This window comes from Rhipicephalus microplus, chromosome 5, assembly GCF_043290135.1.
Source record: "Rhipicephalus microplus isolate Deutch F79 chromosome 5, USDA_Rmic, whole genome shotgun sequence".
Lineage (NCBI taxonomy): Eukaryota > Metazoa > Arthropoda > Arachnida > Ixodida > Ixodidae > Rhipicephalus > Rhipicephalus microplus.
In genome coordinates this window covers 123,279,183-123,301,210 of record NC_134704.1, presented here as the reverse complement: position 1 = coordinate 123,301,210, position 22,028 = coordinate 123,279,183, and the positions used below count along the sequence as shown (strand labels likewise).

At 46.9% G+C, this 22,028-nt stretch overlaps 1 protein-coding gene across 1 annotated transcript in view; it reads right to left on the bottom strand.

Annotated features, from left to right (window-relative positions):
• Positions 1-22,028, bottom strand: part of LOC142817561 (disintegrin and metalloproteinase domain-containing protein 10 homolog) — a 39,980-nt gene extending 17,952 nt beyond the window's left edge. Inside the window, exons 1-9 of the mRNA XM_075894602.1 lie at positions 22,019-22,028; positions 19,967-20,123; positions 18,364-18,482; positions 14,951-15,222; positions 14,100-14,339; positions 12,496-12,648; positions 9,625-9,823; positions 7,711-7,898; positions 3,612-3,789 (exon numbers count right to left, since the gene is read on the bottom strand). Coding sequence (XP_075750717.1) covers positions 3,612-3,789; positions 7,711-7,898; positions 9,625-9,823; positions 12,496-12,648; positions 14,100-14,339; positions 14,951-15,222; positions 18,364-18,482; positions 19,967-20,123; positions 22,019-22,028 — 1,516 coding nt within the window. The remainder of the gene's footprint in view (positions 1-3,611; positions 3,790-7,710; positions 7,899-9,624; positions 9,824-12,495; positions 12,649-14,099; positions 14,340-14,950; positions 15,223-18,363; positions 18,483-19,966; positions 20,124-22,018) is intronic.

Sequence of the window (22,028 nt, the reverse complement as noted above, 5' to 3'; positions counted from 1 at the left end):
CCTGCCCAGTGAAGTTGCCACTATAATCGACACTTAAGCATTCAAGCGGCTCACCAAAACCATCCCATCGTAACTGCCATTATAATAATGGCCTTTCTATCACCCGCTTTCTCATGTATTAATCTCAACCGGGACCTTTGCGGCAATAAAAATGAATGAGAATGAATGAAACAAGAAGAAAATCCGGGCGTAGCTTGCTCAAGTGGCGCAATGCACAGTGGAACTGATTGGTCTCTAATCTGTGGTGTTTTACGTGCCGAAACAATGGTAGGATTACGAGGGACCTCGTGATGGAGGGATCTGGAAATTTCGAACATCTGGTGTTCTAAACATGCACTGACATCGCACAGAGCACGGGTCTCTAGCATTTCGGCTTCATCGAACTGCGATCATCCTGGCGGGATCGAGCCCTTCACATTGGGACTAGCAGCCAAGCACCGTAATCACTGTTCCACCGAAACCAATGGTGATCTGTTCCAATCTGGTCCTTGCCATACTAAGTGGTATCAGATTATACGAAAGATGCCAAATGATGCTAAGTTACACGAAGTAATGGGAAGTGATGCCATGTTCCAACCAATTGATTGATAGGTGGGGTTTAAAGTCACAAAACCACCATATGAATATGAGAGACGCCGTAGTGGAGGGCTCCGGAAATTTCGACCACCTGGGGTTCATTAACGTGCACCCAAATCTGAGCGCGCGGGCTACAACATTTCCGCCTCCATCGGAAATGCAGCCGTCACAGCTGGGATTTGATCCCGCGACCTGCGGGTCAGCAGCCGTGTACCTTAGCCACTACACCACCGCGGCGGGGCTGTTCCAACCAAGTTCAGCACAGTCGCGTCTTGCCATTTCCAGCGTACTACGTAACGGACTATTAAGAATGGAAAGTTTATTGCACACTTAACTTGTACATACACAAGCGAAACATTGAAAACAAGTAAAGACAGTGCATACATCTTAAAAACGACCACCAAAACCTGAATGATCACTGGGTATCCAAATGTTACAAGTCAAAGAAAAATTAAAATGAATCAATTTAATTACATTTCACAGGATAACAATTATGTATGCGTACTAGAGTGGGCACATGGATAGTACGGAACAACTGAAAACTTCAGCTTTTCCTCTTTTACTTTGAAGAAACGTGTGAGCCATCGTCGAAGGAAAGCCTCTTCACCGTGAGTTTATAGCTGCTGATCTAGGTAATTTCACACAATGAGCCGAATTTTCTGTAGTGCGGGATAGGCGCCTCTATGCGGCTTGTGCCGTACTTCCGCTAAACAGCGTCGCCGCCACAGTACGTACAAGATCACTGTAAAGACGAGTCTTGCAAACAGCCCACGTTCTGTTCCCATGCATGCCAGGCGAAAGCCAAAGAGGCGTTGTACCATGTGCCAGACGCCCCTCGCCACCGAGCACCGAAACAGAGCATGTTGGACCGTCTCTCTTTTGCCGCAGTTTGGGCAGCGGTCATTTGGAACGACTCCCCAAATGTGCTAACCGATCACGCGTAGGGAATGCCCTCCATCTTCTCAACCAATCAAATTCGCGCACCTGGTTAGGTACGCGATTGCAACGCCATCGTTTCCCTTTTTTTCGTAGAGGATGCTGTTTCTTCCTCTTTGCTCAGTGTGCTAATTTTCACCGTTTCGCTTATTTCCTGCGCTGAAACATCTTCCAAACTGCATGAACCTATTGATTCCACTGTTCGTTTGAAGGCACTGGCAGCTCTGTAAAACTTAAGCGGGATTTTTGCTCGTGGTCCGATGTACGGATTTGCCCTGAAAGTACCTTTTAGTGTACTGCTCCAGTACATCAAGAGCCTGTACCCGAGGCAGTTGCTGTCATCGAAGAGCTTGTCTGTTATTTTGCTGCCAGAGCTCTCGTGAATGGTGGTATGTCTGGGAGACTCAAGCCTCCACGGTTTGTGGGAAGCTGTAAAATTTTCTTTTGTACCTTTGCTGATATTCCTCCCCAGAGGAAGGTCCCCGCCATGGAGGCGAGACGTCCTGTTACATGGCGAGGTAAAAGGGCGATGTGTGCTATGTAAAACGCAAAAGCGCATGCCTGTGTCCTAATGACTGTTGCTTTTGCCGTTAGTGACAGGTTAAAATGAGTGGCTGCTGCTATGACATCGGTGGATCTTCTAAGCACGTCATCCCAGGTCCTTTTTGAAATTCCTCCGAGTCGATTTCTGGTGATTCCCAGTAAGCGGCTTCTTCATCGGCATTGCAAGCATTCTTTGGTATTTGCATGTCTGCTTCAGGCACAGGCTTTATAAAGAATGAAGGAGCGCAAGCACAGTTAACCGCAAAGTCATGTCTGACGCGACCGAGTGGTGGCGCGTGGAGTCCAGGCAGGCAAAATCACTTTAAAGGGACACTAAAGGCCTCTATTAAGTCAGCGTTGATTGTTGAAATAGTGGTCTAGAAACCTCGTAGCGTTACTTTTGTGTCGAAGAAGGGCTTATTTTTAAATGAAATCGCATTTTAGTGGTTCGCATTGGGTTAGCACACTTCAAATTACCCGCCTCAACGGAACGTCTGACGTCACTGTTGCCGCACAAAACGCTTCCCGGCTTTAATACGCAGCTGCCAACTAGCAGCAGAGGGAAATTAGCGGGAGCGCCAACAGCAACAATGGCCATTGAACATATTTAACCATGGCCTCCATAATCGCCGGCTGCTTGGTTCAACTAAGCCCCGCTAAATAGCACGACCTGTGGAGTTCAACCACGCGAAAATTCAATTTTCAAACCACTCGTATTCTTGTGCATTTACCTTAGCTTTTCAGTAAGTAGGGCACTGCTGTTGATAATATTATCGCTTTAGACGTTCAAACACATTGAGATTTCACTCTGACGTAAATTGTTATTTGACTTTAGTTTCTGTTGAAGGCAGGCGGGCTCGAAACAGCGTAGGAGGTAGCGAAGCAGACACCCAGCTGTGCAACCGGTCGCTAGGCAACGCGCAGTGACGTCATTTATAGTAATTGATTTATTTGTGGGGTTTAACGTCCCAGAACAACCATATGATTATGAGAGACGCCGTGCTGGAGGGTTCCGGAAATTTCGACATCTGCGGTTCTTTGACGTGCACTCAAATCTGAGCACACGGGCCTACAGCATTTTCGCCTCCATCGAAAATGGAGCCGCTGCAGCCGGGATTCGATTCCGCGACCCGCGGGTCAGTAGCCGCGTACATTAGCCACTAGAACACCGTGGCTGGGGTCATTGCGAGTAAGATTTTTTTTCTGTTCGCGTTGAACTGATTGCATCAGGCTTGAATGGCTGTGCTGCTGTAAAAATATATCAAAGAATTCTCAATGAGCATTAGCACAGTGAGTATTCATCCGTCTTTTTTTTTAGCTATGGTGCGAGTACACTATTTATTTCTCAATCACAACTATTTTCTGCTGATCCTATTTTTCTCTCAGTCACAATGTCGTGGTTTATTTGATAATCTGAGCTTGTCTTTTTTCTAACTAATTCCTACCAATTAGCTCAGCTATCTACCCTTCGAGAAGAACTCTAGCACCACCGGCTATCTCCCATGATGTCTTCGAAGTGGATACAAAAGAGAGAGCAGAAGTGCGAATGAGCACACCTTGGAGGCAGTTTGAGCGGGTACTCTGTTCCGAGAACATATGCGCCAGAATAGCCGAGATGTCGTGGATGCTGCATACGGAGAAGCGCCGGTTGTTGGGCATCGTGCCTTGAGATGCGCTGGCGAACATCAGGAAGTTGCCCACGCTGCCCCCAGGAACGCACTTTGGAGGGTCGTGCTGCGAAGTTGCAAACAGGAAAATTTTTTTTTTCCTATTAAGACTTGCGAACTTCAGATGTCGCGAGTGAGAGTGAGCGAAAATATGCGGATCCCTGTACCCGGCCACTGCATGGTTTTGCAGCGAATTTGACAGACCTACAACTCTTTAAACAGGGAATACAGAACAACAAAAGTCAAGTATGGAAACTGATTTTCCAATGCTGGATGATGGTGGGCCGAAATGTATTCAATCAAACTTGCTTGTTCGTAGCAAACTAGATTACACATCAGCTATTTGGGACACATCTTCGGCTAACCTAATTACTGCACTTGAGCTCGTACGAAACAACGCTGCCCGTTTCAGTTTACGCAACTACAATCGTACCGCAATCGTCGCCACCATGAAAAACACTTTTATTTTATCAATTCTAGAATCTCGACGCCAAGTTTCACGCTTATGTTGCTTTCAAAATATTTTTACCATTGCCCTAACATACACAATGAAATATGTCTCCATCTTTCATTTCACCCAGGCAAGATAATTCCCACAAAGTAGGCGTACCTTCATTTCAGACAACATTTTGTTCACAGCCCTTCGCTGTCTGCACAGCAGTAGACTGAAACCGCCTTTCAGAAATAACAGCCGTCATCGAGAACAACGCTTGTTTCCTGAATAACTTAGCTAACCTTGTATACCAAGGCTAGAAAAGACGTGTTAGTTGTTCTGTACTGATCTCTGACTTTTGTTCGTAAATAGTTAGAGCGTTGTATATAATTGTATAGCCCAGGAACATAGCGCTGGTGTTTGGAATTTCATTTTTATTGCGATAGCAATTACATAGACAATTTTGGCAGGATTTCGCCATCGGCCTCGGCGTCGACGTGGGCGTTGGCATCGCCGTCATTTACCATATATGTATACGTATCTATATTTATGAGAACGCAAGAAAGAAAAAAAATAATCCAGAAAAAGACTCCAGCGCGCGGAATTAAACGTCTGACCTCTGAATCATGAGTGCGAGGTGTTAGCCACTGAGCCACGAAGGAGCATTTTCTTCAACGTTCAAACGGCAAGCTCTTTATACCTACCACTTACCGCTGGTAAAGGGTTTCTCGGGGGAGCTATTGTGTTTTCAGCATTACCAGCGCGATGGTGCAATGAGCGCGTGTCGCCACATTGTCACGACGCTGCGGCGCGACTCTCATCTCCCACGCGTACTTTGCCATTTTGAGAGGAAGCAGGGTGGACGCTCACACGTGCGCTTGCTTATCTCGTGGTCGAGACAATTGTAGGTCATGGGTGTTCACCGGAGCTATTCTGTTGTAGTTACCGGGCGCAAAATGGTTCCTGCAATCGTTGCGCATTCTCCGTTGGCTGAAAGGGCGCCCTTTTCAGACACAGCGAAGTAACAACTGAGACGCTTATTCACGTTCATCTGCACCCGCGAGCAAAAGAATACCAATCAAGAAGGGTGTAAGGCAGGGGGACACAATCTCCTCAATGCCATTTACCGCGTGCTTACAGGAGGTTTTCAGAAGCCTAGAATGGGAACAGTTAGGGATAAAAGTTAATGGCTTCGCCGATGACATTGCATTGCTGAGTAACTCAGGGGACGAATTGCAACTCATGATTACGGAGTTAGACAAGGAGAGCAGAAAGGTGGGTCTTAAAATTGATCTGTAGAAAACGAAAGTAATGTACACCAACCTCGGAAAAGAGTAGCGCTTCGAGATAGGTAATAGTTCACTTCAAGATGTAAAAGACTATGTATACTTAGGGCAGGTAATAAACGCTGAGCCGAACCACGAGATTGAAGTAACTAGAAGAATAAGAATGGGGTGGAGCACATTTGGTAAGCACTCTCAAATTATGACAGGTAGATTGCCACTATCCCTCAAGAGGAAGGTATATAACAGCTGTATCTTGCCGGTACTTAACTACGGAGCAGAAACCTGGAGACTTACAAAGACGGTTCAGCTCAAAATGAGAACAACGCAGCGAGCAATGGAAAGAAAAATGGTAGGTGTAACCTTAAGACACAAGAACAGAGCAGAGTGGATTAGGGAACAAACGGGGGTTAAGGATACCATAGCAGAAATCAAGAAGAAGAAATGGAAATGGGCCGGGCATGTAGTGCATAGACAGGATAACCGCTGGTCATTAAGGGTAACTAACTGGATTCCCAGAGAAGGCAAGCTGGTTAGGGGGAGACAGAAGGTTAGGTGGGCAGGTGAGATTAAGAAGTTTGCGGGTATGAATTGGCAGCAGCAAGAAGGACCGCGTTAACTGGCGGAACAAGGGAGAGGCCTTTGTCCTGCAGTGGATGTAGTCAGGCTGATGGTGATGATGTACCCGTAAGTACGTTTTGTGCGTCACTTGTGCGCGAAAAACGGGGAGCACGTTTCAATCTGTTGCTTTCCATTCTGCGCGTGACCGTCCGTGAAATTTGCGCCAAAAGTGTGACTTTTTGCGTGTATTTATTAGGGGCGAAACTCTTTATAACAGCACCCGTTCGTCCCTTGTAGCCGTTGTAGCATGTAACAAGTATAACATTTTGACCTCCAAGGTGGTGCTGGTGGGATATTTCTTATGTGCGTTGTTGAACAATAAAAAATAGTGCTCAATGTACATGCCAATGACTACTAATAGAGAATGAGAGACAGGAGCATTCGGCTTTTAGTTAACGCACACGCTGCGATCCTCATTAGCAGCCATTGGCATGTACATTGAGCACTATCTGACAAGAAAGGGTTGCTACGTTATACTCGCTGGGTGTAACCTCCTTAGTTTTAGAAAGTTTTAGCGTTGAGCTGCAGTGCCATGAATACAATGAACTAGTATCTACCATGAATGAACTCGAGGTGGCTAAAGGTGGGAAGTAGATGCGAAGCGCAAGCCGTAAGGAAGTAAAAGCCGAATTCTCCTGTCTCTCATTTCCCATGAGCAGCCATTGGCATGTACATTGAGGACTATCTGACAGGAAAAGGTTGCTACGTTATACTCGCAGGGCGTAACCTCATTGGTTTTAGAAAGGTATAGCGAGCGTTGGGCATGAATACAGTGAACTAGTATATACCATGAACTCGAGGTGTTAAAAGGTGGGAAGTATACACGAAGCGCAAGCCGTAAGAAAGTGTGCGTGTGCCACCTCTTTTTTAGTCCTTAGAATGTCCGCTGGATGGCGGTGCTTCTATATGGGGAATATATGATGAAGAGATGCGGTATGGTAGTACTTGGAGTGTTAAATAGATGCATGAACGGACACACAGACAGATGCATGGATTGGCGCATGAACGGACGCAGGGGCGGATGCATGGACGAACGCAGGGACGGGCGCACAAACAGACGCACGCATGCACGGGCGGATGGACGCATGGACGTTCACATAGATGGACGCATGGACGGACGGACGCAAGAACGAATGAACGGATGAATGCTTCACCCCACTCTCCATCATTCACTCCGTGGATATCCTGCCAATTTTTTTTATTGACCAGTCCTCTCTCTAATGCCTTTTGGCCTTGAGGGCATATATCAATGAATGAATGAATGAATAAATAAATAAATAATTCACAAATAGGAAAATAAAGAAATAAATACATAATAAACGTATTTGATATAACCATTTTCATCTAAGGATGTCATACCACCTTAGCAGCCGAGATTAATGATGAACTTTATTGTTACAACATTTCTATTGAAGGTGCAACGTCATGACGCCGGATTAAAATAATTTGGTGCAGCCTCGACGGCACCACTCACTTAATGATTAATTTATGACCTCCGTGGTGTCTTCCCTTGTACAGGTCATAGTCAAATTCGGATACTCAATACGCAAACGTCAAGCTGCTGAGCAAAAAGCAGATTGGTGGGTGCCTGGACTTCCTTGATCGCAAGACCACGCAGGTATGTGTGTACATGAAGGGTGCAATCACGCACCTGTGCGCCAAAGTTGTGTCCCAGTTCGTGGGCGAAAGTGACCTCGGAGACCCGGTGGGGCACGCGCACGTTCTTGTTGACGAACGTGACGATACCCGTATTCAGGCTGACCCGGCCCATGTAGTCCGAGGTCAGCTGCAATGCCACGTCCGACTGGAACTTCTCGCACAGGCCGCCAGCATTACCTGAGAACAACACCAATTCAGTCTCGACCGCGCAACGTAGTCCACTTCTTCGCAAGAGGCGTGCTTCACAGTCAGTTAGCGAGAACCCCTATGGTGTGCACAGGCCGCAGGTATAGCTGCTGCTGGTGTGCAGCGCTCTCACCAAAATTATTATCCTCGTGGCCTGAAAACATCAAGCACTGGCGTCTTCAGCTTGCAACATGCGGGTTGACATCGAGTACATCACCTAAGACTTTCCACTGCGCACGAGCAATGGTCAATTCTAATGGAATGGCAACCGACTTGTTTTTAGGTCTATGTACTGAACCCAGGTGCCGCAGCACCACCGCGGCCACGAACGAGCTATGGCGGCAACTGCTCGAATACAAGGCTCACCCCGAGACTGCAGCCTCTGACAACAGGGCTCATCTTGGGTTTGACAACCAGAGTATCAGCTCGCGAGATGCGTATTAACTATTGTCCTTCCCAGTCTTACGCGATTTTCACCACAGCCGTTCAATGGTAAAGACGCAAATAAAGACGCATTGACAAAAACCGATTGTGTCGGCAAATAGTCTTCTTGGACTCTTCCGTCTTCATTTGTGGTAGTCGATGCTCGGTGATCTGACTTTACGGGTGATGCAAACGGCGCTTGCCGTTGCAGAACAAAGGTGGTAGTTATTATGCAGCTGAAGACCTGGTTTCTGTGCAGCAATGGTTTGCTGTGCGTCTGAACTGCTAGTCGGCATTTGGTGAACTACGCGGTCTCGCCTTTAAAGGTGCATGTCTGGCATCAAACGTTCCAGGTGTGCGGGTATTTGAATGTTCTAATTAGGGCGCAAAGATATTAAACTCTGAAGTGGTCCGTCACAATGCTACTACCGTTATCTGGGGTTAACAGTGTTCTAACAGAAACGTATGCTCAGGCTTGTCCTTGTAGACACAGTGAATGAAAAAAAAGAAAATGAAGGGAATAAAGTGACAAGATTACACCTGATAACCTTTTTTCAATGGTAGTTTCTGAATACCTTCAGTGTTTTTGCCACGGAACGTATGCGAAAAGGGTGAAAAATACAGCAAATGGACGATGTAACTCAGTTAACAGAAGCTATATGCTTAAGTTCTACGCAGAGCAAGAAAAAGTGACGGAATACTCGATGTTGTCCATATTTCACCTCTCTGGCACTCATTAGTGTTTACGGATTCCAGTGAATTCAGAGATTTCTCTGCCTCGCAACTCGCGGGAAACGAGCACATGACTGTATCAATGCGACCGTGCAAAATATACTTCCCGATTTTTTTACTTTGGTGACTGCACGCTCCTTGTTACGTAGATAGAGCATATGCAGTGTATTCGCATGATGCATTATTGATACCATTACGTCCATGGCATGGTTATTCCCACGGGAAAAGCTGGTGAACAGGCCGTCCACCACTCTGTTTCGCTGACCACCGTTTCTATTGACGCTATTGAAATGTGCGTCTGAAGAAGCCGTAAATCACAACTGTGCGTGCCACGCTAGCAAGCCGTGCCTCCCGCCACAATGGTATGTAAAAGAGTACCTGAACAGGTGGCCATATGGTTTCAATGACTGGAAACTTCACTGTCAGCGATATAGAACATAAGCGCTCTCGCTTCCGTTTTAAATGTGCGTCATAGATGTCAAAGCGGGAAGTGTGCAAACCTGAAATTCTTCAGCTTATTAATTCCCAATGATTCGCTTATGCAACGTGGCTCTGGTGTCGTGATGCATACCGTTGAGCTCTGCGACGTACGCGAGGCCCAGTGTGCCGCCAGGGTAGTCACGGTACGTCCATAGGTATGAGACGCAGAAGTTGTCGTGGTTCATCTTGGACAGCTCGACAAGCGTGTGCGTTGCGTCCAGGGTGTCGGCGCAGAAGGGATTCGTGCGGCGCACCGAGCCCTCGCAAGCACTGGAGTCGTTGATCTGTGGTGATGGAAGAGCAGACCACAAACCATGTTCGCACCGAAAGCAGCCGCCCCACTTTTTTCTGCAGTTGGTGAGCTTGCGAACGAAGTGATTGACTTCAGTTTGCGAAAGCCTGATGCTGGTGCTTGTAAACCTATATACTGGACAATGTACAGAAACGAACGCGTCAGGAACCTCACAGAACAGGCACGTCAAGACCATCTGCGTTACATTACGGTGTTATGCTGATGTAACAGTGGCAGTGAAACTAGAAGGAAGGAAGGTTGGCTATTGAATAATAATAGAGCGGATGTGGCGGGCGACGTGTGAGTTCGCGCAACAGTTACACGGCTAGAGCTGGTTGAGGATAATCGGCTATTGGTGGATAGCAGTACGAAGAAATTTGCGACACGGGATAAGTGATTCTTTAAATATCAAACACTGCGTAACACCTCAAGACTATCTACCCAAGCTGTTTTCATAGCTAATATTTGCTATTAATGTAATGGTTGTCAGACTTACTTGGAACCGCAAACACTGACAATGTGTCCCGTTGCTGTACATTTGATAGTCATTTTATCCAGCCCTTGCTTTTGACTCCCATATGCAATCTATGCGACCGGCAACTTCTGTCACTGCAGGGGGATACAGTGCTCTGCTGGCAACACCCTACGGCGGAGTCGCAGGGAACCTAGCTTTGGCAGACCTGATCGAGCCTTTCGGTCTCACTGGGGGAGCTACATAGCTGAGAAGCCCTAAGACATTTTAAAACGCCGTCAGCATGCACCGTTATCTTGAATATGCTAATCGGCAGCCAAAAGAGAATGGTTTCATGGCAAAACAAACTCGTTTCACAAAAAGTCTATAAGAAACAAACGAGAAGAGTGAACGCTTCACTAGCAATACATTTAATATAATACTGCATGTCTACATGCGCCCGAATGGTCAAGAACATAATACCATTTTGTTTCATGCTATATATTACCTTATATACACATAAAGTAAGGAAAAGGAGTTAGAACTCGTTTAGATATGCAAAATATCATTTTGCGTATCTCACTCATGGGTCGACGCACTCGGACTCAGACTCAGATCGACAGATCGAGCCGTGAGCCTGAGTCTGAGTGAGTCCGGGTTAGTCATGTTTTCATGAGCGTGAGTCTCAGTGAGTCCAAGTGAAGAAAATTCTTGTGAGTGTGAGGTGGAGTGAGTGCAAAGCGGAAAATATATTTCTTGAGTGAGCAGTCCCAGTTACTTTTTCCGACCGAAAGTCCTATCTAGTCATCTTGAGCATTACTATCAGCCTTACCTGGGTTCATGTTTAAACTCGTGTCTACTCTCAGGTATTTCAAAGCAGTGCCGTTCATAAAACGTTTCAATATTTGTTAATTAGAGTTGTACACTTCGTAGGAGGGTGCCTTGACCTCACCCCATCAACTATTTCAGAGAATTTCATGATTACTATATTTTATGCTGTCACCTCTTCCTAGAAAAAATGACCTTACTAGTCTGGAAGCTGTTTGAATTTGTATCGAAGACACCATGTCAAATGGCATCAACAAGATTACCGACTACGTGAGATATTGGTGTTAAAGAGCATTGACACCATTGCCTAAGAGGTTAATATAGGCGGACGGACTCATGCGCTGATTCATTCAGGCTCAGACCAAGCCGTTAGTCTGAGTCTGAGTGAGTCAGGGTGAGTAATGTTCTATTGAGTCTGAGTCCGAGTGAGTCCGTCTGTAGAAAATTTTCTTGAGTCTAAACACGAGTGGGTACAAAGCTCGAAATATATTTTATGAGTGGCTCTGAGTGAGCTCCACAAGTTTCGCCGACCTATGTATGCTCAGGACTGTAGTGCTAGCTTAAAGCGCGTAGGTCTTTCTGAGTCTAAACTAGTTTAGTGTGTCCGTTCATTCACTTGTGCACACGTTCCACTTTCACGTAGAACAAATAGCTATAAAAATTCTTGGCGGTGCCAGGTTTCTAAGATGCTGCGATCCTAAGCTAAAAATGCGAAAGTCTTTTCCACGGGGCCACTAGTGCTTGCAGAACGCGAATACACCCTGAGCTATGAATGCGCTGTACCGTCGGTAGTACACGCACGTAAAAGGAGAGCACTCCCTGTAAATGCTTAGATGATCCATTTAGTACTCGTGCAATAAAATCACTATGTAATACAGAATGCAAAATCTGTATGGAGGATTGTAAACACAGTAGTACCGACTTTACGAATATAATAAAATTGTAATAAAAATATTACACAGTCCTTAAAAATAGAAAAAATAGAAGAAATGGCATACATTGCGCTGACCTTCCCAATAGGTTTACTGAAATAGGGCACGGAGCTTCATCAAACAAACGGCTTAAATCTAGTGTGCATGTTTTCTTCAAAAACGATTTGTCGTTCCATGAAGCACCCCTTCGTGTGAGCTCTTTTGGTCTTTTTTTAATAAACCCAGTTGAAAGTTCAGCGTTATGCGTCACTTTGTCAAGTTAGTAAAGTGCTGCTTCATAATTTTGTGATGTAAACTTACCAATTCACACAATCAGCCTTTCTTCTTCAGTTTACGAAAACGCCTGCACTTTCGTCTACTGGACTAACTGGTCTTCGTATTTCTGTGAGTGCATTTGATGAAGGCGTACTTTTCCCCGCTAAATGCATTGTCCGCGACGCGTGCCATAAGTACCTGCAAGCGCTGAACGACGAAAGAGATGTCCGTGATGCCATTGAAATTTGTGGTCCCGAAGATTTCCGTCGCAGAGGCGACGTGCGTATGCACCAGGCTCGTGATGGCCGCTTGGATCTTGTTCGGATCGCCGTTCATATCTGACGACACCATCTGCAGATGGCAAATGGAGGCAAAAAAATCAAAACAAAACAAAAAGCAAACGCACTCACGTAGTGCATAAACAACTCCACAGAATAAAGAAGATGCGCGCATCATAACTCTGTTGAATACAAATGTTGTTGATAGTCTCGTGTTGTCATTAAGATACACACAAGGAACAAAAAAACTTGAAAAGGTGTATAGCTTGTTCATTAATTCGTCATGGAAGGGAACCAAAAAAAAATTAGGGGTCCTTCACCTATTGGCATATGAACGGCAAGCCAAGCTTGGTGTGCTCGCGCCTCACCTACTCTTTCTTTCTTTTGCGTTGCGAAATGCTCCTCTTAACTTTTTCCTTCCTTTATGTCCGGGATCGAGCCATCTCGCACGTGTTCACCAGCGCTAAATTTCAATTGGAACAGGCAGCAATGACGGTCATGCGCGAAACAGTGAAATGAAACAACGAAAGGCGAAATTTAAACGTGGCAACGTGAAAGGGCCAGGGACCTTAATTAAAGGCCTGATTTTCATATCGAACAGCTGGTTCCCGAGAAGCCCACGATCGAAGGAGCATCAGTTATTGCAAAAGAGTGCGTACAAACGCGCATGGCACCGGTCCGCCTCTGAAGGCCTATCTGTGCACTGCCGCACTTCTGCACACTTGTTGTCACTAGCTTTTTCACGAACTATGACGCCACCACTCAAGAGAAGCTGAAGCAACTAAAAAGTTGGCTTTGGGGGGTATAAGGACAGTGTGATAACTGCCAAGTTATAAAAAAGTGTCTTAACGTTCTTTTTCTCGAGGCAAGCAAAATAAACACGCGGATAGTTCTGGCCTCTGTGTGCTCGCGCAAGAACCTTTACCACGAATTTGTTCCAACTAGGCCAAATCTCAGTTTTGCTAGAAAAGGCAGTGTTAAAATTCCCCAAAGTGAATGCGAAAGCGCACTCTTTGGCAAAAACAGACTGTGGTCGCAGGGCTTCTGGCCTCCTCGATTAATCCGGCAAGGGGATGTCACTAGTTAGCCACGGAAACCACGGTTGAAGATACGAGAGGCGCTTCCTCTCGTATATCTCGGCTGTCTGTCGTTATTCCGGATATCGCACTCCATCTGCAGAACTTTCGTCTTTGCTAGCTTTACTTCAGCATTGGTCACATAAACAGCACTCTCGTAGGTCGGATGAACGAGTGGCTGCGGAAGCTTCCGGAGTGCAGCTAAGCTCCGCTAGAGAAACCGAAGATGACGTAGGTTCTCGCGTTCACACTTTCAACACGCTCCCTTGGGCGGAGCAATAAACACTTTTTCACGCATTTAAACGCTCCTGCAAGAACCGTGAAACCAATTTAGCCATCGCCGTCAATAATGTAGGTACTCGCTAACCACGAAGAAGTTTTATCGAATTCTCAAACATCCTTAGCTTCCCTTTCATACGGAATTCCTTGTATGGCTCCCCGCGCTCACCTCGTAGAAGGTGTGGTCGACGATGAGCTCGATGTTGCACACCCGCTGCACGCCCTTGCGGATACGAGCGTCTGCCGGTCGAGCTTCAAAGGCCATCTGCCGTGCTGTCAGCCGCTGGTTCGCACCGGCATTTGTCGACACGGCGCCAATGCTGCTGACGTCGGCAAGGGGGTCCTGCGATTCTGGATGCCCCACGACGGCTGTTGCTGTGGAGCGTCTGGCTCGTCTCAGTTCTGAATTCTGCGAAGTTAACATTCTCTTCCTCGAAAAGTGTTTATGCCTAACCTCGTGTCATCGCAAACTTTCAGCATAGCACACGTTATCATTAGTTGGAAAGCGTGCAACAAAAAAAAAGAAAAAAAGATATAATTTCTGCAGCATAGCTTACGAAAATATAGTGTACTACACGTCAGGGGCACCCTCAGACCAAAAAGAACAAAATAATAAAAAAGGCCATTTTAGAACAGAGTCGGGAGGAATACCAAGCAGCAGTAGTCTGAGAGTGAGGAAGAGGGAATGGAGAAGGGGAGAGGGCCACTCAGCATCAAATATGAAGGGTCTTTTCCCGCCATGGACGCTGAGTTGACCGCATGTACAGACAGCCAATGCTTACTTGCCCGTGTACGCCAGTGTCACCGAGTGAGGCGATGGTCACTGCTCCGCATTTGCGACAGCTTTCGCGGTGAGTGTAAGTGCCCAGTTATCGCTCGCTCTACCTGGTCACTGTTCATGCGGAAAAGCATGAAAAAGTTCGTCTCTAGGAGAGCGAGACATCACAGTATTATCCAGCATTTGAAACGATTTTCACTGGGGGAGTTCCTGGCCCAGGGTCCCATACGTCTAGCAATCACCTTTGACGATTCACGCCCGTCTGGACGTCGTACTCCGACGGGAACGTCCTGCGCGTGTCCACGCACTCCGCATCCGGTGCCATCGAAGCTGACGTCCTTGGCCGCGTAGATGAGCGAGTGGAAGAGGGCAGTAGGAGAGGAGGGGGAGGAGGAGAGGTAAGAATGGACACGCTCCACGTAGAAGTCCCCGTCGTCGTCGCCAGGAGTCAGAGAGATCCGTCCGCTGAAGACTCCGTCCATCATGGAGCCCACCACGCGGCTACCCGGGGCACCTGCGCATAAGGGAACGACAGCGTCCGCCATTCGCACTGCAGCATTCAACATAGCGGTACAATTGTTACGGCCGACCAGCAAACACGATGCAGGTTCACAGAGCAGGCAGATATTCATGAAAAAGTGGTTAGTATATTTTCTACATATCGTTAAGAGTTGCCGTATAGGCCCTCTTTATAGCTATATAGTTCTGTACTCTGTAAGTAACCTCAGCTGACGCCATGGGTACGAACAAAGAGATGTAAAAGAATAACACAGAGAGGAGGTGAAGTATTGCAACAACGTGCAATTGGTTGTCCGCACATCCGCTACGTTTCTTCCGCCAAGCGACCAAAGCAGGTCTCTCTCGTGTCTGATGCTACATTGCGTATCTGCGCGAAAAGTAAGCCGCCTCAATATAATCACTAAGGTAAATTAATATTGTTTATTTTCGTTTTAATGCAGAATACCTCGGTTCAGCAAAGCATTAGATGGGGAAACACATTGTATTTTGGTGAGACACGGGCCATACAATAAATCACAGTATATGAGCGGCAAAAGATCACCCACACGACGTGTTGATCGTTTATTATTGCCATAGCAATTATATGGAGAATCTCGGCGAGGTTTAGCCATAGCCGTAATGTTCGGCATAATGTACAAATCAGTAGCATTACCCCGTGCATCGTTTATATGCTATGCGCGCGCGTGCTGGGGTCGAACGCGTCTGAAGCATAGAAACGAGCCGGTCATCTCCACCGCACGAAGGGTGCATACGATAACACCTTCTACGCTTGAGGCTGTCGTCCACGGAGGAAGGAAAGGTAAGGAGAGGCCCTGACGTCACTCGTTGTGAAGCCACGATGAAGCCGGAAGTCGGCCATATTGACTAGGCAAATTCTTCTCTGTTGTTTACATATGAATGCGAAGCAGAAGGTGTGACTCCCTCTCCGGCTCTTAAAGCACGTGGGCTGCGCAGCGCGTGTGTCGTGGCGAACCGAAACTAATGGAACTGGGCTCATCACTCTGAGCCAGCGGGACACCTTCAGCGAAATCGCTTCGTCCGAGTAATAACAGGGAGTAACAGCTCGCCAACAACAAAGCAACTACGAGAGAATGCGCGCTAGATGCACTGACAACGACGAGTGCTTTCCCGTCATTAATTCAGCAACTGTACAGACAACACGATCGGTCGTGCGCCTTCTACGGTTGCATTCCGACACGAGACCGACGCAGCGCCCGGCCACTGTGTCCGTATTTCGCGTGAAACTCACCAGCGTCAGCATTCTGCGACCATGGTGACTTTAAGCACGGTGCAAGTGACACTTGATCGCAGTTGCTGTTACGTTGAGATTACATGCAATGCGGGGGGTGAGTATACGAAGTGGTACAAAAAGGTGTTTTAATACGCACATGCAAGTTGTTACACTAGACACACAACACGAAACTACGTATGTGCACATGGTCCTCATTGCGTCTTGCTGGGCTCAACAGCGTCGTCCGTTGTCACAAGCAGGAGCACTGCCCAACCGTCACTGACCTGCAAGGCGTTCGTCGTCGTTCTGCTTCGTCATGGTGCACAACGCAGTTTCGCTGAACACCAACTGCTTCATCCGCGTCATCCGCCGCACGACACATGGATATGCACTTGTTCTACGCACTGTTGAAACCCCGTGGTGGACAAAGGTATTTGTAAACGTTGCTAAGAGTAATGTAACTGCCAGGATAACACTGCGTAACCAATAACGCGGCGCAGAGCACAGATATTATCCGCCACGGCTCAGCACGAGACCTGGGGAGGCCCACATTCCGCCGCCAGCCGCGGCCGCTCACTGCTAGACCAGCTCCACTGCGCAACACGTAACCAAAGCAATGCCGCCATTGTGCCTAGTGAATATGGCCGCCATGATGTCATTTCCGCTACACTTTTCACGCCCCGCGCCGGCTAGGCATGCCCTCTCCTACCTTTCCTTCCTCCGTGCTGTCGTCGATGGTTATGTAGAAGACGGAAGGAAAACGCCCCGCACGATTTCTTTCTGGTGAAGGAGTGGCATGGACTGCTAGTTGGGGGGGAGGGGGGGGGGGGAGGGGGGTGTCTGTGGCCTTTTTCAAGCAAATAAACGAACGTAATAAATACGAAAAGCTTTAAGTGTTGCTGCTGTAGCAACTGTCATATTTCATTTATTTATTAGGGGCGAAGCTCCTAAAGCTGTGGGTCTGTCCATGCATGTCTTTTTGTGACCGGTTCGTCATCACCTAGTTGTGTGACTCAGCAGGTGGCGCTAGTGTGAGTGACAGACAGACAGACAGACAGACAGACAGACAGACAGACAGACAGACAGACAGACAGACAGACAGACAGACAGACAGGCGGACGGATGGCAATCCAGCCTCGCAATCCAGCCGCCATGACAACAAAGAAATGGAAAAAAACACGCACGAAGAAACGAAAGAACAAACGAACAAGAACAAAAGAAACGTTGATTTGTATAATATACGCACAGTCTTACGTCTTTGTAATGATGTAATGGACTAGCTTGTCACGAGGCAGTTTTGATTTGCCAATGATCTCCCCCTCTCGAGCTCATCCCCCTTATCATTCATTCCGTGAATATGGCGTGATTTCTTATGTTTGCAACGCCCACTGCCGGAGCCACTGAATTGGCACAACAGCACCATCTCTGCTATGTATGAGGTAACAGAGCAATGGAAGAGCGGATGAAAATTCAAGAAGTGATTACACAGCAAAACAGAACGGCTCTTCTGTTTCAACCTAGACATTGCATTGATGCCCCGTAGAACAGCGACGAGACATCACACTGTACATCTGTGCTCATATGGAACACCTTCGCTCCAATCGCCCTCCTAGGAACGCTTTCGCTTGATTTGTATTGTAGAGGCTTTGCCGAACGATAGCAAGAGCCAAGACCGAGAGCCCATGCACTAGCGCGACATTTTCTTCAGACTTTGTCTACACCCGTTTCACAGCTTTTTGCTGTCTTCAGGAATGCTGTGTCGTGTAAAAATCTTTTCATACGTAGAGCACAAGTTCTAAGTAGAAAGTAACAGTCACGAAAAAGTTATAGTCGATACACTATTAAGTATATTGAACATCTTTCGATATCAACATACTTTGGATTTTAAGAAAAATGCGTCGGCACCTGCAACGTGGCCGGAGTATATGTGATCAAAGCTGGCCTTCTCTCGCCCTCGGCTCGTTACCAGCGAAAAGTCTTCAGTGAAGGCAGATCGGTCCTGGGTCAACTGAAGCCGAAACTCCCTGCACGGCAATTAAATAAATTTGTACAAGACAACCAGAACTCTCAGAAAGCCCGTATGGAAATCGTGAGTTTGTAACAAAAAGTGGTTGAACAGAAAACGAAAGTTGGTCCACAATTTTTAGGGGCGAAACTTCTTATAGCGGCTCCCGTTCGTCCCCCGTAGTGTGTAACAAGTACAACATTTTGACCTCCAAGGTGGTGCCGGTGGGAGACTTCTTCTGTGCGTTGTTGAACAATAAAAAATAGTGCTCAATGTACATGTCAATGGCTGCTAATGGGGAATGAGAGACAGGAGCATTCGGCTTTTAGCTAACGCGCAGGCTGCGATCACCATTAGCAGCCATTGGCATGTACATTGAGCACTATCTGACAAGAAAGGGTTGCTACGTTATACTCGCTGGGTGTAACCTCCTTAGCTTTAGAAAGGTTTAGCGAGCGTTGAGCCGCAGTGCTATGAATACAATGAACTTGTATATACCATGAATGAACTCGAGGTGGTTAAAAATGGGAAGTAGATACGAAGCGCAAGCCGTAAAAAAGTAAAAGCCGAATTCTCCGCCTCTCATTTCCCATTAGCAACCATTGGCAAGTACATTGAGCACTATCTGACTGAAAAAGTTTGCTACGTCATACTCGCTGGGCGTAACCTCCTTGGTTTTCGAAAGGTTTAGGGAGCGTTCGGCCACAGTGCCATGAATACAGTGAACTAGTATATACCATGAACTCAAGGTGGTTAAAGGTGGGAAGTGGACCCGAAGCGCAAGCCGTAAGAAAGTGTGCGTGTGCCACCTCTCGTTTAGTCCTTGGAATGTCCGCTGGATGGCGGTGCTTCTATATGGGGAATATATGATGAAAAGATGCGAGATGGTGGTACTTGGAGTGTTGAATAGATGGACGATCGGACACATAGACAGATGGATGGATGGACGCACGAACGGACGCAGGGGCGGCTGCATGGACGAACGCAGGGACGGACGCACGAATAGACGCACGCACGGACGGGCTGATGGACGCATGAACGGTCACACTGACGGACGCACGTACGGACGGAAGCAAGAACGAATGAACGGACGAATTCTTCGCCCCACTCTCCATCATTCACTCCGTCGATATGCTGCCATTTTTTGCCAAGAATGACAACAACCAAATTATTAAAGAAACAAAGGAGTCAAAGCGAGCAAAAGGAAGAGCGTAAAAACAGAGAGAGGTGGTAGATGTTTGGCTAAAGGGTGCTCCGTTAGAAATGCCTGTCGCTGCTAATTATGAAAGCATGAAGGGGTTAGGGCTTTGCAAACGAATAAGCGCTGCGCATGCATCAGACGGTGGGATATGATTTGAAGTACGTTTTTATACAACCCTGCATAGACGTCGCCTTTACCACGGAATAAAAGTGGTGTTGCCTATTCTAGGGGTCTTCTAAGTGGCTTGAAGTACTGGCGGGCAGGATGGAGATAAAGAGAGTAATGAGGGTGTTTTTTTTCACCTTCCATGAGCTCTGAATGCGACCTGCACCGTCCGTGCCCTGCTGTTGTCGTGCCGATGAGCGGTGGCAGAGCGTTTCCAGCGCCCCAATGCGCGAACACCAACAGGCTCGTAGGACAGTGGCTCGTAGTGGCGCACGAATCGGTTCAGCACTCGCGCTGCGAAGAGGAAACGAACCACCTATTTTACTTATCAATAGAGATAAATTTCATGTTCACAAGACGAGATGCACAACGGTGGCGATGCTATTCATTTAGCTACAGGACCGTAACATTCAATGTGCCATTTACTGCTCATGACAATAGAGAACGTCATTCCACAAAACTAATCACATTGCTAATGACGATTAAGAGAGTGATTGCGCAATACGACAATGGCATTCAAAGCGAATTTCATTGCGGTTTTGTGTACGTGATCTATACGGGTATGTAATATGGTTTTCACAGTATATGTCGGTGTTTGTAGTAAGTACAGTGCGCAAAATTTTAATCTTGTGATTGTGACCCTACTTCTATAGAACAGCATGTAGAGAAACTGAAAAAGAAGAAACAGAAGACGATTGTTTGAAATATCACCGCCATATTCACAAAGTGAATTATGTTAGAGGAGCTTGCTTGGAGGTGCACGAGGAGTTTCTTGGCGAGACCATTTCTATACAAGCCTTGTTAACGAGCCGGTGCATGATGTGTACGTAAAAGGCAGCGTTGTTGGGCACGTTCCACAGCCGGCACTGCGCAGTGTTGGCCCCATGTGTCAGTGCGTTAACCACCAGCCCCTATATGTCATACTGGCCGCTGCCGTGAGTCAAATGCCCAACGCTCATAAATTGCAGACGTGGAGCTAGCAGGTGTTTTTCAACGGGGTTGAGAGCAGGCAGGTGAGGGGGCCTGGGTAGATATCGGTATCCGTGCGTAACACTCATCGTAAGAACTCTTCACGTGCTGCCGTGTCTACGAAACGACGAGAGCGAAGTGGACATAGTCGCGAGGAAGTGAGCGCGCGGGCCATCGAAAACCAACGCTTCGGGTAGTGGCGCTCCACCTATAGTGAGCATTGTTGGAACCACTGGAGGAGATACCTTCAGTGGTGATCAGGGAAGTGTATACTGGGAAGGCTGGTGTACACGCCGGACGCAGGACAAGGCGCGAGCATTAGAAGTTTGCCGAGCAAGCTCCTACAACGTGGCTGAAAGGACGAATGGGTGTCAAGTTGGATTCTGGCCAAAATAATGTAGTTCCATGGATTGCTTGGAGTGCAATATACGTCAACAACTGCTGCAAAAATTTAAGATAGAATTTAACAGTAACCTTGACATTGATAAAATTTTGCTATAACCTACCAATTGTGCAACTTTTGTCGAGCTCCTGTCATCGAGAGTACACATGTCACACTTGCATAAGTTCGGAGAACCCAATAAATGAGCTAACGCCATTAGCTGTAGATGTCATTTACTGTGATGCTGTAGCAGCAGCTGTTATGCCATTATAACCTAACTGCATTATCTGCGAATGATATTGCACATGCCGTGTGACAGGGGTATAGTGCTGTCATGCGCGGTATTGGTGTACTATAATAAGCGGTTCGTACACTTGCTTTTGGTATTGGGCACAAGATGTCTTGCAGATACTAGTAGTAAGTTCATTAAAATTCAGCAATTGTTTAAACAGGTCATTTGCATCTACCGGTTTCAGCTCTAGTGCTTAACGCCCATCCAGTCGATCCTACAGAGACTGGGCTGCATGAAGGCGCTACTGCAGCTGGAAGTACTAGCCAAAGATCCCAAGGACATTTGCAGTTCAAGTGTAGTGATGACTATAATTCGCCCTAGTACAGAGTTATCGATGGAGCAAGCACATTTAGGGATGGGGGAGTCACGCATTAATCATGATGCTTCAATACCACAGAACAATGAAGCATCGCGAGATCTGCTAAGGAAGGCATACGAGAGACTCCAGAAGCACAAATAATCGGAATTAATTCCAGTCGTTTGCACTCTTCATGAAATCAGTCAACGCCATACCTTGCTCTGTTTAGCAGTAACTGCCAAACTTACCGGCCTGCAT